Source organism: Delphinapterus leucas, chromosome 15 (assembly GCF_059928025.1).
Source record: "Delphinapterus leucas isolate spDelLeu-1000000601 "Yukka" chromosome 15, BTC_Dleu_Yukka2, whole genome shotgun sequence".
Lineage (NCBI taxonomy): Eukaryota > Metazoa > Chordata > Mammalia > Artiodactyla > Monodontidae > Delphinapterus > Delphinapterus leucas.
Window position 1 is genome coordinate 51,682,443 of NC_143143.1, and position 16,266 is coordinate 51,698,708.

General features: G+C 38.9%; 1 protein-coding gene across 1 annotated transcript in view; it reads right to left on the reverse strand.

The window, feature by feature from the left end:
- The window catches only part of PLCB1 (phospholipase C beta 1), a 682,471-nt gene that overhangs the window by 61,549 nt on the left and 604,656 nt on the right, over window positions 1-16,266 (reverse strand). Inside the window, exons 28-31 of the mRNA XM_022556517.3 lie at window positions 11,404-11,480; window positions 11,209-11,298; window positions 10,683-10,740; window positions 10,000-10,086 (exon numbers count right to left, since the gene is read on the reverse strand). Coding sequence (XP_022412225.1) covers window positions 10,000-10,086; window positions 10,683-10,740; window positions 11,209-11,298; window positions 11,404-11,480 — 312 coding nt within the window. The remainder of the gene's footprint in view (window positions 1-9,999; window positions 10,087-10,682; window positions 10,741-11,208; window positions 11,299-11,403; window positions 11,481-16,266) is intronic.

The window sequence follows — 16,266 nt, forward strand, 5'->3', positions numbered from 1 at the left end:
ACCGGTCTCACTGGTCATCACTTGAGAGCTTGAGGGTTGGGGGGAGTAAAGTTGGGGGAAACAGAGGGATCCTCATGGCAAGTTTCCGACAAGAATGAGGAGGAACCGTCCCCCTGTGTGGAAAAAAAGGGAGGCTGTCATTTTTGTGACATTGAAACTGATTTCTGAGTCATCTTCTGTTTCAAATTATCTGTCTGGGAGTTCTCTTGGAGTGCCTTTTAGTATGGAGATTTAAAACCTCAAGCTCCTTTATCTACTCCAACATTTCCCATCAAAAATGCAATGGAATTGGCAATTGAATTCTCTTTGGTTCTTCTCTACCTTTGTAGGAATTAGATGTTAAATATGATCACAACTACTACTTTTGAGAAATTCTCCACAAAATCCCACTACTGTCAAGAAACCTGAGAAAAGACTGCACTGAGTCATGGACAGCAGTTGAACAATGCAGCCCAATGAGTCTGAGCTTAATGGCTTTACTTTTCTCTCTCCAAGAAAGAGAACTATTTTTTAACACACAAAATTAGTTTTGTTAGCCCTCGACATGTTTCATTCAAAAAATATGTATTGAACACCAACTATGGACCAGGAATTGCTCCTGGGTGCTTAGAACTCAAGAGCACCAGTGAACAAAACATTCAAAGCCCCTGCTATCATGGAGTTTACATTCTAATGGGAAGGGACCAACGCTGAGTGACACACTTAAGAAAGAATTCAATGACCTAATGAGAGGTGACAAATGCTATAAACACCAGAAAGTAGAGCAGAATAAAAGGGAAAGGAGATGCCAGGGATGGGAGAGTGGTGGAGGGTGGTGTAAACTTAATAGTGGTCATGGAAGGCCTTTTTGAGAAGACAGATTTGAGCAAAGACTTGAAAGACAGGAGAGAGTTGCCCAAGCGTACACTTGGGCAATGAACATTTTGGGCAGAGGAAAGAATCTGTGCAATAGCCCAAGGTGGCACTGTCCTGGCTTATTGGGGCCCAGCAGGGAGCCCAGGATGGCCTGAGCAGAGAATATGTCAACAAGGAGATAAAGAGGGGCTGCAGCTGAGTGGGGTCAGATCATGTCAGACCTTGAGGACCTTTATTCTGAGAAATATGGGAGCCATGGAAGGGTCTTGAAGAGAGGAGTGGTCTGATTTATGTTCTCAAAGGATGACTCTGGCTGCCACGTTGAGAACTGATTGTGAGTGTCGACACGTGGAAGCAGGAAGACCCCTTAGGAGGCTATTTAGAAATCCAGGTGAGATATGGCGGTGGCTTTGGCTAGGATGGTTTACCTGCAGTTGGCAGCTTAACAATTATAAAGATGTCCTAACTGCTTCATAATATTTTGCAAGTCCTAGGGTTGCTTTGATTCCATTGAAAACAAAGACCCCTGTAAAAAATTTAAGAATTAAAACAGCTCATTTTGTATTTCCCAAAACCTAGTGAAATCCTTTTCAACTAAAGCTAGAAGTTAACATATTTCCTGTTTTCTGTATGTCACAAAAAACATGTACATTCTGCTGGCTACTGTCTTAGACATGAATTTCCATATACTAGCATGATTAACTAGGTCAAAATCTATTTTGATGCCCAAATGGTTAAACACTCTAAGATTCCCCCCAAGTGTATCAAGTTGTGTGTTTGTGTGTGTGTGTGTGTGTGTGTGTGTGTGAAATGGCCATAGAGAATATGTAGTGGAGAATCTATCTAAACTATCAGAAATGTGATGAACTGTTTATTATTCTATCATAAATATTAGCAAAAGATAAAACCAACTCTATTGATAAAACTCTTTGAAATATTAAAATATTATTTGTATTGCTTTCAGCTACAAATTCAACTTCCTTGTCAAATTCAAAGATTATCCTCAGCAAATGATTATAATAAATGCAAAAGCTTGTGTCAATTGATTTTTGCTGACAGAAGATGTATAATCAGGACTCTAAGTGGTAGATTTGTTACATTGATTTGGCTTTAGGCATAATACATGGAAAATAGAGAAAGTGACTCTTGCTCTGAGAAATTGCTTTCCTATTTTGAACTGAAACTTTCTTCAGCATATGCCCTTTTGCATTAGACTTTTCTCTAGTCTCCACATACTGCTTCATCAAATATTTCAAAGCACTAATACATTTCCTCTTTGGATATTCTACAGGTAAATATTTCTCTTGGTTTGAGTTTGGCCATTCCTCCCCTTAAAATGTTGAAGGTCATAGAAAAATCAGATAGTGGTTTCCTGAGATCAATTAAATTTTTACACTTAATAATGTGTTTGACTATTTTTGTTATGCCGGCTATACCAAAGCAGGGGTTTAAAAACAAACTAGAGATGCATTTGGAACAAGACATCTAACGTGTGTTGGTAAAATTCATATAAATTGTGCACAATGACAGGCACACAGAGTAGAAACAGAAGTAAATCCCAAAGGTTTTGTGGGCTATCCATAGTTGTGGACTTCCAGTTTATGGTAGGAAGGCAGATGAAAGTCACTGAGGTTGAGGTCCATCTCATCCTATCCCTGATGCTAAACTCAGTGCTTGTTGGGAAGACTCAACCCCATCAACACAAACACTGGCTACTCTAGCAGGTTGTGGGTATTGCCTTTGGATCCCCTCCCCTCCATCCAATACGCCCATCACCATACTCCCATATTTTCTCATCTTTAGGAAAGGAAAATAAAGACAAAAGAAGGGGAAAGAAAGTTAATGGGATGGAGAAAAGGGGGAGGAATCAATGGCATACATGGGAATCTCAGTTCCAATTCTATTTAAATCTCAAACTCAGTTGTCTTGCAGGGGCCAACAGATAACAGAAATCCATGAAGCAGCCTGGGGAATGCCCTGCAGGCCTAAGGAGCAGCCTCTTCTCCGCTCTAGAGATTTGTTTCCATGTTGGATCCCTGTAATCACATAATCTAATTTTTAAAAAGAAAAAAAAATTAATAAGAAAATTTCTGATTTAAAAATAATAGTGTGATGATTTTGTAATGTGCCAACTTGGCTAGGCTGGACATATGCCAGGGTTTCCTTCATGTATGTTCCCAGTTAGAGTTGGTTACAAGGAAGACTCTCCCAAGAGTTGGAGGGCTGAAGAGAGAGGCAGCATCCATTGTGTAACACACATGCACTGTTGCTGATCTGTTGACTTGTCTTGGGGTGAAGCAGCAACTGGGCCTGTAATCACTTTTCCTTCTCTTTGGTTCTTCCTTTAGTTTTTATGACTCCTGGGTCAGGTGTGTTTATGTGTGTGTGTGTGTGTGTGTGTGTGTGTGTGTGTGTGTATTCAGCTCTGTGGCAGAATTTCAGCTTCTGCAGGTTATCCTAGTTGCCAAGCCCACGCATGGTCTTCTCTTCCAGACTGCCTGCCTGCCTGCCTGCCAGGGTCCAGCATTAGATGGAGAGATGGCCTTGTGGAGATTGCATAGCCTGCCCCCACAATTACATGAGCCAATTCCCTGTAACACACACACATAATCTGCTACTGGCTCTGCTTCTCTAGTTGAACCCTGACTGATACAGATGTTCAAATGATGTCCAAACTGACATTATGTGGGAATTTTATATTTCTGTTAATGGCTGGTTAGGTTATTTGGGGCATCTTTCTCACTGAAAACAACTAGAAAAGATGAACTTGATATTAAAAACTATATTCTTTAAAGAAACTAAGAATCACAAAAATTTAAAGAATGATCAGGCCCAAACTCCAAGGAACATCACACCTAGACAGGTAACAGGCAGGGAAGCTGCTTTTGTCCTGACAGGCTTTTGCTAATGCTGGATATTTTGAATTCATCTTTTGACAGCCTTCTAGGATGAGGACAAAATTCAAAGCCTGTGGCTGGCCAGGAATGAGGAATCTCACAGGAAAATTTCCTTACTATAAGCCAGACACACAAATTGTAGATTTGAAAATAAACCAAATAGAACTTCTAGAATTACATAAAATACAAAAGCTGTATATAATTAACTCAGTGGATGAGTGAAGTAGCAGTATAAACAAAGATTAGGGAATTAGAATAAAGGTCAGAAAGAAAATTGTCCACAGGGTACCATAGAGAGGCAAAAAGATGGAGTATACTAGAACGAGTTAAAAGAGGAGATGGAATAAGAAGGTCCATTTTATTTATATGTAAATAATGTGATGGAAGGAAATTTTTAGAAAGTGTGATGGAAGCCAATTTGCTGACATGATAGCTGAGTTTTTACAGAACTGATGAAAGCCATCCATCCAGTCACCTCAAATGCATATTTAGATACATTATAGAAATTTGCATAAAACATAAGAAAAAATTCTAAATGCAAGCAAAGGAGTAAAAATACAAGTTATCACCAAAAGAATTACACTAAGACTCACAATTAACTTCTCAATAACAAGAGAGACCAGAGGACAGTAGAATCTCACCTTCAATGTGCTAAAAGAAAATAGCTGCCAACCTAAAATTTTATACCCAGTGAAAATATCATTCCAGAATAAAGCTAAAATAAAGTCATTTTCAGAAAGAAATGAAAACAAACAAGTCAAAAAACTCAAGGAGTTTACCACCAGTAGACTGTATAAAAGGAACTTCCAAAGGATGTAGAAGATAATGATCCCAAATGGATGATCTGAGACACAAGAAAGAATATCTAGCTAAGAAGCCTGTGAATGAACACTGCCTGTAAAACATAGAATAATAATGTCTTACGGGTTTAGAAATCTACAGAATTAAAGTAAATTTCAAAAATAAATCAAGAGGAGAAAAACGGAGTTAAAAAACTGTTTTAATATTTGAGTATTGCCTGAAGGAAATCAAGCATGTGTAAGTTTTACTTTCAAGAAAATAGTGAATGACTATATATTTTTTAAAAGGCAATTCTTCACACTGAAACAAAGGAAAAGGAAATTTCTTACACACACACACACACAAACAAACAAAAACGCAAACCACTGAGTAGGTCAGCCAAGCCTTGACAAAGAGTAAAACATAAAAGGTAAGCAGCCAGTTAGCACTCTTTGGTCTGGTTTTTAAGAAAGGGTCCAGTGGTTGTTGGCAGGGAGAATGCACGTTTCCCCATCAAGCAGCAGAGGATTAGAGGAGGCACAAATGAATCATGGAAAAGAGAAGCATCTACTTTAAATCCCCAAGGTAGTCTCTTTCTCCCTGAGCACTGGGAAGGCAGTACTGAAATAGTTGCATTTAGGGTTCTGTCTCAGGACCCAGCGGTGGGTCTGACAAGACTAACTTCATGCAGAGGGATGAGTCACTCATCCTGTTACAAAGATGTCAGCAGGGAAAGGAGGAAGATCAGTCTATATTCCCCTGGTGGAGGAAAAAATAAAGCCAGTAGCTACATGATGAAATGTTTTTTGGGTAGAAATTAAAATGCCCTAAAGCTTCTTGGAATTCTCTCTTGCTGATGAGCTATATAAAAACAGAAAACCTGTGTGCTAAGAAGCATGACAAATTAAGTGTCAGAGAAAAAGTAAAGTACACATTTATCGACTGTTTTATGAGGTTATGGAGACGGTTCATTAAAAAGTCCCCTCAAAAGATGATTCTTCTTGTAATGAGAGCCCGTAGCTGCAAAGTGATCAATAGACATTGGAATATTCGCAGCAGATTCAGGGAAACTCCTGATTAACGATGTTTCAACATGTTAAAATAAATCTCTTTGAAGTGTTCAGGCAAAAGGCAGAACGTCCTTTTTATAATGAATCAATTCTGAGTTGAACACAACCACAAAAGGTGTGTTTCTTTGCAGTGGCAGTTGGGTCCTTCAGTTTTTTCTAACACCATTTGTACACATAAACCCTTTCCTAATGGCTTTGGCAAACCCAGGTATGGAAATCCCAATGAAACCAATTATGTCACTGAGTTGAAAGACTGGTTAGAGTTTATTGCGTTCATCTTAAGAACTCTGAAGCTATGGATTTCACAGCTTTGAACAAAGCTGAAAACAGCATACACTCAGGGACTGAATCAAATATCTCACTGCTAAGGAACATGCAGCTGAACATTTCTCCAGGATTTAGAACTCTACTGAAAAGGAGCTGAGTAGTCCCTTGTAAGGACTTTATAAATTTCAGTGGGACTTATGTACAGGAATGCACGACATAATTTTATGTCAAATTGAGAGCCAAAATGTTTATCTATTGTATAAGTTGCCTCTAAGGATCACCTACGTCCAATTTCTTCAACTCCTTTAAAAATTACATACAAAAGGAAAAGACTCACTGAATCTCTTTTTGAATGGGAAAAATGGACTCTACACATAAACTTTCACATTGTGGGGTTGGTCCAATTTGGTCCCCTACCAAATACAGACCAGCAGGATGGAAGTTCTTCGTCCATATGTGTAAATGAAATGGAATTTTAACCTGGTTTTGATTGAGGCACATTGTTCTGTTCTGTAGCATCATGGTAAAAATGTTTGGAACTTGAGTTAATCCTTCCAGATCATAAGTATGGTTGAGTAAAAAGCTACCCTTTCAATTAATCTACATCTGTTAACTTGCTCTAAATCTAGCCAGAACTCCTTGCCACTGAAGAACTATTGTGTTTCACCAATTGGATTTTCAAATTTCTTTGGTTAAAAAATTTTTTTATACTTGTTTGTTCACTTTTAAACAAACAAGTTGTTTGGTTACCAAATGCTTGGAAAATCACACAGATTGTGATTGGGGTTCAGGACAACTGAAAATAGTGACACTAGGAGAAAATAGGAATGGAAAAAGAGCACCCTCTTGTTTAAGAGGAGGTTAGGAACATAAAACACATGATCACATTAGTTAGAATAAGTGGATAAAGAGGAAGTAAATGATATAATCGACAGTAAGGTGAAAGACACTGATGAATGGGAAGAGACATGATGCCATATAGTGTATGTTTTTGCCATAAGTGAAAGATTAGTCTTTCTTGGTTTCTAGTTAAAAACTGCTTATCCCACCTAAAAAACACTTGAAGGAGGAACTCTATTCCCCTCGGCAACTTCTGGCAAAGTTTGGCATGCTTTCCTCTTCATAAGAAGGTTGCAACTATCTTTAATATTACCTACTACAGTGTCAACTCAATTTCCTTGTCCAACATTGAGTGATGGAACAGTTCATAAATTTCTAGATGTCATAAAATCACCCCGTCTTCTCATCCTTCTGACTGAATGGAACTCACTCAGTTAACCTCTTTTATAGGTACTGCTGGTCATTCATTTCCTTGAGTTGCTCCTCTTTCTATTTTGTTTCTACTTCTGTTAATTTCCCTCATATCTATGTCAGGTATCAAAGGCTACTCCAATACTGATGTGAAGAGGGATTATTTCAAAGCCAGTTCTGTTCTATTTCTGGTCCGCATCCAGTAATTATAGGAGCACAGATAACTGCTCTGCTGGCCTGGCCTTTCATTTGCTCAGTTTTGCCATCCCGTGTTTTGGTCTTTCTCCACATGACCTACACTTGATCTTATTGTTTTATTTCACTGTTTATTATTCCTCTTTCTGGTCACGGTCATTTCCCTTTATTAGCCACTGTGTCTTACAATATTAACAGTCATGGTTTCTTATTATATTATTAAAGTCATGGTTACAAAGCACAAAAGTTTTAAGCCCTGAAGAAAACCTCTCAATAAATGCTTTAGTTTGACGTGGAACCAACAATCTTCAAGGGCAACCTTCAAATCCAGACACAATAAGATGGTCATTAAAAGCAGCCTCATGGGTGAAAAGCAAAGAGGAATCATTGTGGTACCTAGTTACAGTCAAAAATAAAGGCAACAGAATGACTAAAAATTCATAGAAACACTTCAGATCTATTTCTCAGGGGCCAAAAAAGAAATGGAAAATTGCTATACATATGGTAGGGGGCACACTGTTAATTACCTACCCAACTATTATCTCTCCTCTATTTTTTTGATAAGAAAACATCAGTTTTGTTCAGGTACCTGGTGATCGTGGGATTGAAGAGAAGGTGAAATCCCTCTACCCTTTTGCGTAAGTCTTAATTACTCTAAGCCAATCATGAAAATTACATTCTTATGCTCATAATTGATTTAGGAATGGAAATGGACACAATTCTAGCCAATGAGGGGAGGTCTATTGAGGAGATTTAGGAAAGTTTTCCTCAAACCTATAATCAGTTACAAGATGAAGGTTATGATGCATGGAGCTAAGGCAGACGTCTTGTGACTGTGGGTTGACAGCCTGGGGATGAAAGGCAATAAACTGAGATAACACTGCGGAAATTCTGAAAAATACCCTGATTCTTGATGAGGTTATTGAACCACTAAATTAGCTATTCTTCAAGTTTCAATACCTCTGAGCTTCCAATAACGTGACTTGCTAAGTGATATTGTCGCTTAAGCCAGTTTTAATTGGGTTTTTCTGTAAAGCTGCTGCTGAATACACCTGACTGATAAATTATCCAACAGTTATGAGTTCTTCTAATGTTCGCTTATATCCAATGAAGAAAGCTACTACTAAATTTGATTTTCATCATGGTAAGCTAGAGCAGTAACATAAAATCTTTGGAGGATTATTTATACTGAGATTTATGTAATTTAAACACATTTGTGATCACATTTTATTTAGGAGTAAAGTAGCTGACATTTTTGAACAAAAATGAAAACAAAACAAAAATTGTGGGAATAACAATATTTTCCAAGAGAGATGTTTTAGAAATATAAAAACTGGCTAATGAAATATCAACCGTAAGCTAAATATACCATACCAGTGTACAAAGTAATGACAAATTGAAATTCAGACAGCATGGATTGAAAATGTATGTATTTGAATATATCACTCATTATTCTTAAGGTGTTTCTGAAATTTCAGTCAAACCTGGATCTTTGGCTCCAAACCTTTGCGCATTAAAAAAAAAAAATCAATCCTAAATGGAAAATACTGCAAAGTCTAAAATTATGTTAAAATGTATTCTACCTTACTAATGCATAATCAACTTGAGAGGGTGGCTAAGAATATTTAAATTGTATTTATAAAAAAACATTAAAAAATGTATTTTTATATAAAAATTAAAAACATAATTTATTTATATAAAAAACATAAAAATGAGCAGCATATCTCAATAATGATTAATTCTTAGATTTTCACTACTGTTTGAGAATCTGTATTCCCAAGCCTAAAAACTTTGTGTAAAAAATATTAAATAAACGTTCTGCCCAATAAATAAGAGCAGAAACAACCACAAAAATATATTTTAAATTAGCCACAAGCAATCTATAAGAAGTATATTGAACAGACTATACAATGAAACAAAACTAACATTTGATCTTTGCAGAAATGTAATAGCCGTGCCTTTTAGAGTAGATATTTTAAACTGCAGATGGAAGAACAGGAAAACGGAAAAGCACGTTTTTCACAACAGAAAAATATTCAATGATGAATCAAAATGGATAGAATGATCTAAAACTGAGATTATGCTAACCTGAAAGTATTTGATTTACAGATATTCAGTTGGTTTAAAGTTAATATTCAAGGAATGATTGATTTTGACCAAATAAGCATAAGGTAATTTTAAAGTGGAGCCCCAATAAACTATTATTATGGGGGAAAAACATTTTTTTTTTCTGGTTTATGAAAATATTTTGTTAAATTAAAAACCAGGGTGACTTTGGTACAAGACATCCTCTGCTGGACAGAGTCTGCCATTACAATATTACATCATCTATTTAGAGCTGAAGAAACTTGCCTAATTTCTCTCTTTCCTGGTGGGGAGGTGGTAGTGGTGGTGGGGGGGAGGTGTGCTTTAAAAATATCTATGCCTGAGCTACATCCCAGACCAACTGAAACCAAATCTCAGGATCTGGGTTTCGTGCATTTGCAATTTTTAAAGATGACCGGTGATGAGTGCTTACTGAATATTGCTATCAAGATTTTTACCATCATTGAGAAAGTTACATGAGTTTCACATGCAAGAACTGGTCTGAGACTGTGTGAGACATACCTGAACTAGGGAGGTTTTATTCTAATTAAATGGAAAGAAAATGAAATCACTGTGTATTATTATTCCGTTCAGTTTACCTTGGGCTTTTCGTCCAGGATCTGCTGACGTATCTCTTTGTGTTTCTCTACGAGTTTTTCTTGCCGTTTACTTTGTGCCTCTTCTAACTATAAGAAAGTTACAAATAAAGTCATTTTCATCTAAACATTCAAGTGAATGTTTTCAGAAAAAATTAAAACCTTTTCAGATCTGTGGCATATGTTTATTTCATATCCTGGTCAAGAACTGACCTTATAAGGGTAGGAGAGTGCAAGTATTGAAGCTGGGTGATGGGTACACAGAGGGTGGGAGTGAGGTGATCGATGGATTATACCATTCTCATATTTTTGTTAATGTTTGAAAATGTCCATAATACCAATTTAAAAATTAATGAAAAACCTTTGGAGGTTGCCACCTCTCCACTGTTGGTGACAACTAAAGGTTCTTTTGTGGAAGGTCCCCTTGACATCATGTTTCTGGGTTCCTGACTCTAGAAATGATTCTTAATGTCTATCTTCAGATGAACCTTTCTACATAGAGGTTTGCAATTAAACTTGCAGAAACACTGATTACAGACTGGCTGCTCTGGGAAGTAGCTCTGCTGGGTGCTGGTGATAAAGAGTTACAATGAAGCATGGCTTTTCTCTCCATAGGCTCACATGGTATTTATCAAACATTCATACATGGTTTGCAAAAGAGAGAGAGACTCATCGGCATGACATACCCTCTTGATGTACTGCACCACCTCCTGGATGTATGACCGGATCATCTCTGTCTTTTCCCTGAAAGCAAATGACAAAAAGATCATTATATGAACTCATCCATCATCAACAAACATGGGAACCTCAGGCTTCCAGATGAAAGTTTACAGAACTCTCAACATCCTTCTTACTGCTGCAAGGAAGGTACCAATCTGCCAGCTCTGAACAAAGGTCAGGTTCCACCCAAGGCACAAGCTCTGTTTTCACTGAATGCCAGGAGGGTTGTCTGACAATATCAGAAGTGAAGATTTAGCCTTTCCCTTAGGGTGGGTCTTTACTCAGCCTTTATCTACAGGCCCTGTGGGCACCTCAATCCTTTATTGAACTGCTCTTTGAGTTCACTATGAAAAACCTTATAAAAGGGATCTTCAAAAAGGTTAATTAGAGGAGAAATTTCACAGATGGGCCTTTGTATGGTTGGAAGCTGTTATTCTGCTGTAGAATAATTCCCAGGCAAAAGCTGGGAGAAAGGGGGTTCTTTCTACTTACTCTTCCATCTGGCTTTTGTCTTTGGATTTAGCTTCTGTTATCTTCTCCTGCCTCTTTTTATCCATTTTCTTCTTTAATTCCTTCTTCTCTCTGAAGGCAAAATGGAAGTAAAAGGGAAAAATGGTCAAGCAAATAGCAATTGGTGTTTAATACATTTACGTACACAAATCTATTGTAATGAGAATGAAGGCTTACTTCTCACAAATTTCTTTAAGCTTCTTTAACTGATTATTCTGACATTCTTCAGCAACATCTGTCAATTTTTGAATAAGCTGAGGAAAGAAAATGCAAGTTGGCTATTTTACATTATCACAAACAAAGCACCTTTTCCCTTCCTCCCCCTCCACATCAAACAACAGTATCTGAGGTTAGAAAATCTGATGTTTAACAATAGTTAAGGGACTCCCCTCGTGGCGCAGCAGTTAGGAATCCGCCTGCCAGTGCAGGGGACACGGGTTCAAGCCCTAGTCCGGGAAGATCCCACATGCGCGGAGCAACTAAGCCCGTGCGCCACAGCTACTGAGCCTGTACTCTGGAGCCCATGAGCCACAACTACTGAAGCCCGTACGCCTAGACCCCATGCTCCACAACAAGAGAAGCCACCGCGATGAGAAGCCCACACACCACAACGAAGAGTAGCCCCCACTAGCTGTAACTAGAGAAAGCCCGCATGCAGCAATGAAGACCCAATGGAGCCAAAAATAAATAAATAAATTTTAACAAAAAACAATAGTTAAAATCATCAGACATCTTACATAGGAAATAAGGACATAATTTTCAACCATTACATTATCTAGGTTTTAATATGAAATTCTTCTTCTTATCTGTTTCTAATTAAACAGGATTTCTTAAATTATTGGGTTAGTTACTGCAGCTTGTCTTTGCCAAGTGCAAAGACAACGAACAGTGTGGACCCAGGTACCAATCTCCACTCTATGACTCACTACAACTATGACTTTGGTCACGGAACCTATATTTTCTGAACCTACATTTTCTTGGTTATAAATGAGATAATCAATGCCTTTATATCTTGGAGGTACTATGAAGCTTAAAATAAAACTGAGTGTGATAAAAATGTAAGAGGTAATCAACTGTAAATTATAATTCTTGGTTTCCAGCTTTCATTCCTTGCTTAATTGCTTCAAGAATGACGTGAGTTACCCATCTTAGAAACTGATGTTTGTGTCCTGTGTGGGTAACTTCCAGTCGCTTCTCTTTCTTTATTCTACGTGAAGAACTTATGGAACCTTCTGCCATTGCTCAGGCAGCAATAGCAACTGGACTCAACCCTTCTTACTGGAGCATCAAATAGATGGTGTGGGCTTCCTACGAAAGGTCCATTCTGTTCCCCAGAGATGGAGATTCTCACATAGAGCAGACTGAGTTAACCAGTTATATATATATATAGTAGCTATGACAATACCAAGGCAATATAATCATACCACTAGCAAACTTTCATTGGTAATTTACACATGCCAGGCATAGTTTGAAGAGTTTTAAATGTATTAACTTATTCAATCCTAAGAATTGTCCTGTGAGGTAAGAGCTACTGTCCTCGTTTTACATATGAAGATACTGACTCAGGGGACTCAAGTTCTGGGCTCTTGTACTTGGTGGTACTTGGCAGAGCTGGGTACAAACCCAGACAGATCAGCCTCCGCAGCTTGTGGCCTTCACCACTCCCCCAAGCTGCTTTGTTGTGATTTTAGAAATTGTTTTAAAAACCTCTTCTGATCTAAGAGAATAAAAGAAATCGAGGGAGAAATTCTCTCACAGAATTACCATAAAGAATCCACATTAACTTGACATGAACATGAAATTTGATGCACTCATCTGTGAAGTGGATTAAATCTGAACAAATATTAACTGGAGCTTGGGCCAGCAGAAAGCCTATTTGAAACCATTGAAAATCATTCAAAAGAGGTTGCCTGATCATGACTGTCACAATTAAAGAAATCATGAAATACTGCAGTTTAGTAATGCCATTTATCAAACCGTCTAGATGTGAAATCCTGCTGTGCAAAGACTCTGACCGTTTCCTTGAGGATTCCCGCAGCACGTCTTTTCTAGCTGAGGGGTACACACAGGGCCTTCGCCTCCCCAGAGGACCTTTCTCCTCCCCCGTTCAGCCTAAGGACTTAGAGGGTTATCAGGGGAGCCCCAACCTTGGTGGCAACATCAGAATCCCTTGTGAGCAATTTCTTAAAAATACACGTTCCAGGACCTGTTCCTAGGCCTATGGACTCCACATGTCTAGGGGCAGGGCCTGGGAATCAGTGTTTTCAAAATCTCCTCAGATGATGTGGATTCTTTGCCAGATCTAGGGAGTCTCAGTGAGCTCGCCCTCCTTCTATAGCCACTGCTAAGTCTCCCAGCAACACTTCTGAATTCAGTGACATTCATGCTTCTGTTTCCGTGTTCTCATCTCCATCATTCACCCTAGTCCAGAATCATTTCTTGATTATGGCAGCACCTGTTCACATTTACAGCTTTCCTCCCCACTCCTGCCCTCTTCCTCAGCAACATCAACATCCAGGCAATGAAGCCACTGAGCTTGAGATCTCCCAGCCCTCTACCCACTTGGTTCTGAGTTTTATTTCCATTTGTTTTCAGCCCCCACACAACTGCCAACACCAACTTCCCTCAAGGTTCTGCAAAAGTTTCCTGTCTGCTGCATCCCCTGGCCTTCCTTTTTGCCCCTCCCTTGCACCATCTGTACTTGTTTTTTATTCTTCTCAGAACTAATTCCCACCTCCTTTGCTCCCAGAACACACACCTTTATCTAAACTATTCAAGTTAGCCACAATTCAACAAATATTTATCAAATGCCTACTAAAGACCTGGCATTATTCTAGAAACACTGAGCTGATGAGTTGGCTTTCTAGATCTTGCTACTCAAAATATAGTCCAGGAGCCAGCAGCGTTGGCATTACCAGGGAACACAGCAGAAATGCAAATTCTCAGGCCCTAACACAATGGACTAAACAAAAATCTGCATTATAACAAAATTCCCAGGAAATTCATGTGCACATTATTGGGGAAGATGGAGACAGTTTAGAAGAAGCCCTCTGTTATGCACTGAATGTTTGTGTTTCCCCAAAATAAATATATTGAAATCCTGACCCCCAGTGTAATGGTATTAGGAGGTGGGACCTTTGGGTGATTTGGTCATGGGGGTGGAGCCCTCATGAATGGGATTAGTGCCCATAATTGTAAAAGAAACCACAAGAGCTCTCTCACCCCTTCCACCACGTGAGGACACAGTTAGAAGAAAGCTCTCTATAAACTGGGAAGTGGACTCTCACCAGACGCCAAATCTACTGGTGCCTTAATTTTGGACTTCTCAGCCTTCAGAACTGTCAGAAATAAATATTCATTGTTTAAGCCACCCAGTCTCTAAGGCACCTTCTCAAATTCCCTCTTTTCTGTCTCAAAAGAGCTGCAGAACTTTATGTGCATTGTCTTCATTACCCAAGACTCAGCTTCCTCACCTCTGAGTCAGGGATAATGTTTCCTTCCTGGGGTGGTTGTGAAAGCTGGAAGAGAAGACACATGTGTGATTCCTAATAAACCAGGTCATAGGTTCTTAGCTTGGTTTCCTTACCCTTCCTTCCCAGAGGAAGGTTTTCCTTTGCTTTTTGTCCCATCTTCTTCTCCCTGTGGATCACCATTTCACTTTCTTCTCTCAAACTTTCTTCTGCACTGGATACATTCGTTCCCTTTGCCTAAAAACACATCTCTATTTTCTTATCCTCCCAGAACCCTGAACTTTTGTTCCACCTTTGACCTTTCTTTCCTTTCCATCCCTAAAATGGAAGACCAATGGCTGCTTCCACAGCTGCAATGCCCCACTGCCACCGTCTTCAACCCCACCATCTCTTCCATTCCAACTACTGGCATTTACCTGATTTTGCTTTAAGACTACAAAAACTTTTTTGTTACTAAACTCATTGGCCATATCTCAGGATGAACTTTTATTATTCTAGAGATTCATAAATTTTCTTAGCTCATTGTATCCTTAGGATCTCAGTAATTTTTTCATGGCACCCCCTAGGCCAAAAGAAATAAAAGAACAGTTCCATTTATTTATTAAATGGTTAGGTCCAAATAACTTAATAGTAGTACTTTGCACAGAATCCAACAGATGTTGCTCTGTTTCCTTCAAAAACATAAGATATCCCACAATACCCCTGTGAGTTCAACGTGGTGCTTCAGAGTGACGTGGCGCATGGTTTGGGAATCATGACTTTATCCTTTTGATAGGATGCCAGCTGCCAACCACTCTCATAAGAAGCTCTCTTTCCTTCATTTACAGTATCTCCAGCAATTCCCACAGTCACTCTTCTCTGATTCTTTTAAGTGCTTCAATTCATTTCTGCATCAACTGCCTTTGACCATCTCTGGCTGAGGATGGCTCACCAGCATCTCAACACCTTTCACAGAGGCAAGTCATCGTATTTTCCCATTAAGTATCATCACTCAGGTTAAAAGTGTGCATTACATTTGACTGCCCTCTTGGGTGCTTTCCCCATCTGTTGAGTCCTGGAGAATTGTTCATTTCTTCTGTCACCATGTTATCTCTTGGCTCTGTGTTAACAGCGCTCTGGTGTAGGTCCTCATTAACTCCTGTCTGGACTTGGCAAGTATTCTCTCCCTGCCCTCAGTCTCTCCTTAGTCTTTCTGCTCCATATCACAAATAGTATTTTTTGTATGTCCCGAGCCTTAACTGGCTCTGTATCCTCAAATACGTTACACTCCAGCTCCAAATTTCCTTTCCTGATTAGCATTCAGCACCCTCAATAAACTAGGATGTATTTTACTCTCAGACTGTCTGGGCACATACCTGCTTCTATACTTTTTCTCATGTTATTTTTCCACCTGGATGGCATTCCCATTTGAATGAGAGACAGCACAGATGTAGGGCATTCCCATGGTTGCAGACATTCCACTGGGCTGTGCTGCTCAACTCCTGATAAGGGGGTAGGCACCAGCCAGTGGTTGTCTGGACACCAGGCTCTACATAAAATAGGCACTCAAAAATTATTGCGGGGCTTCCCT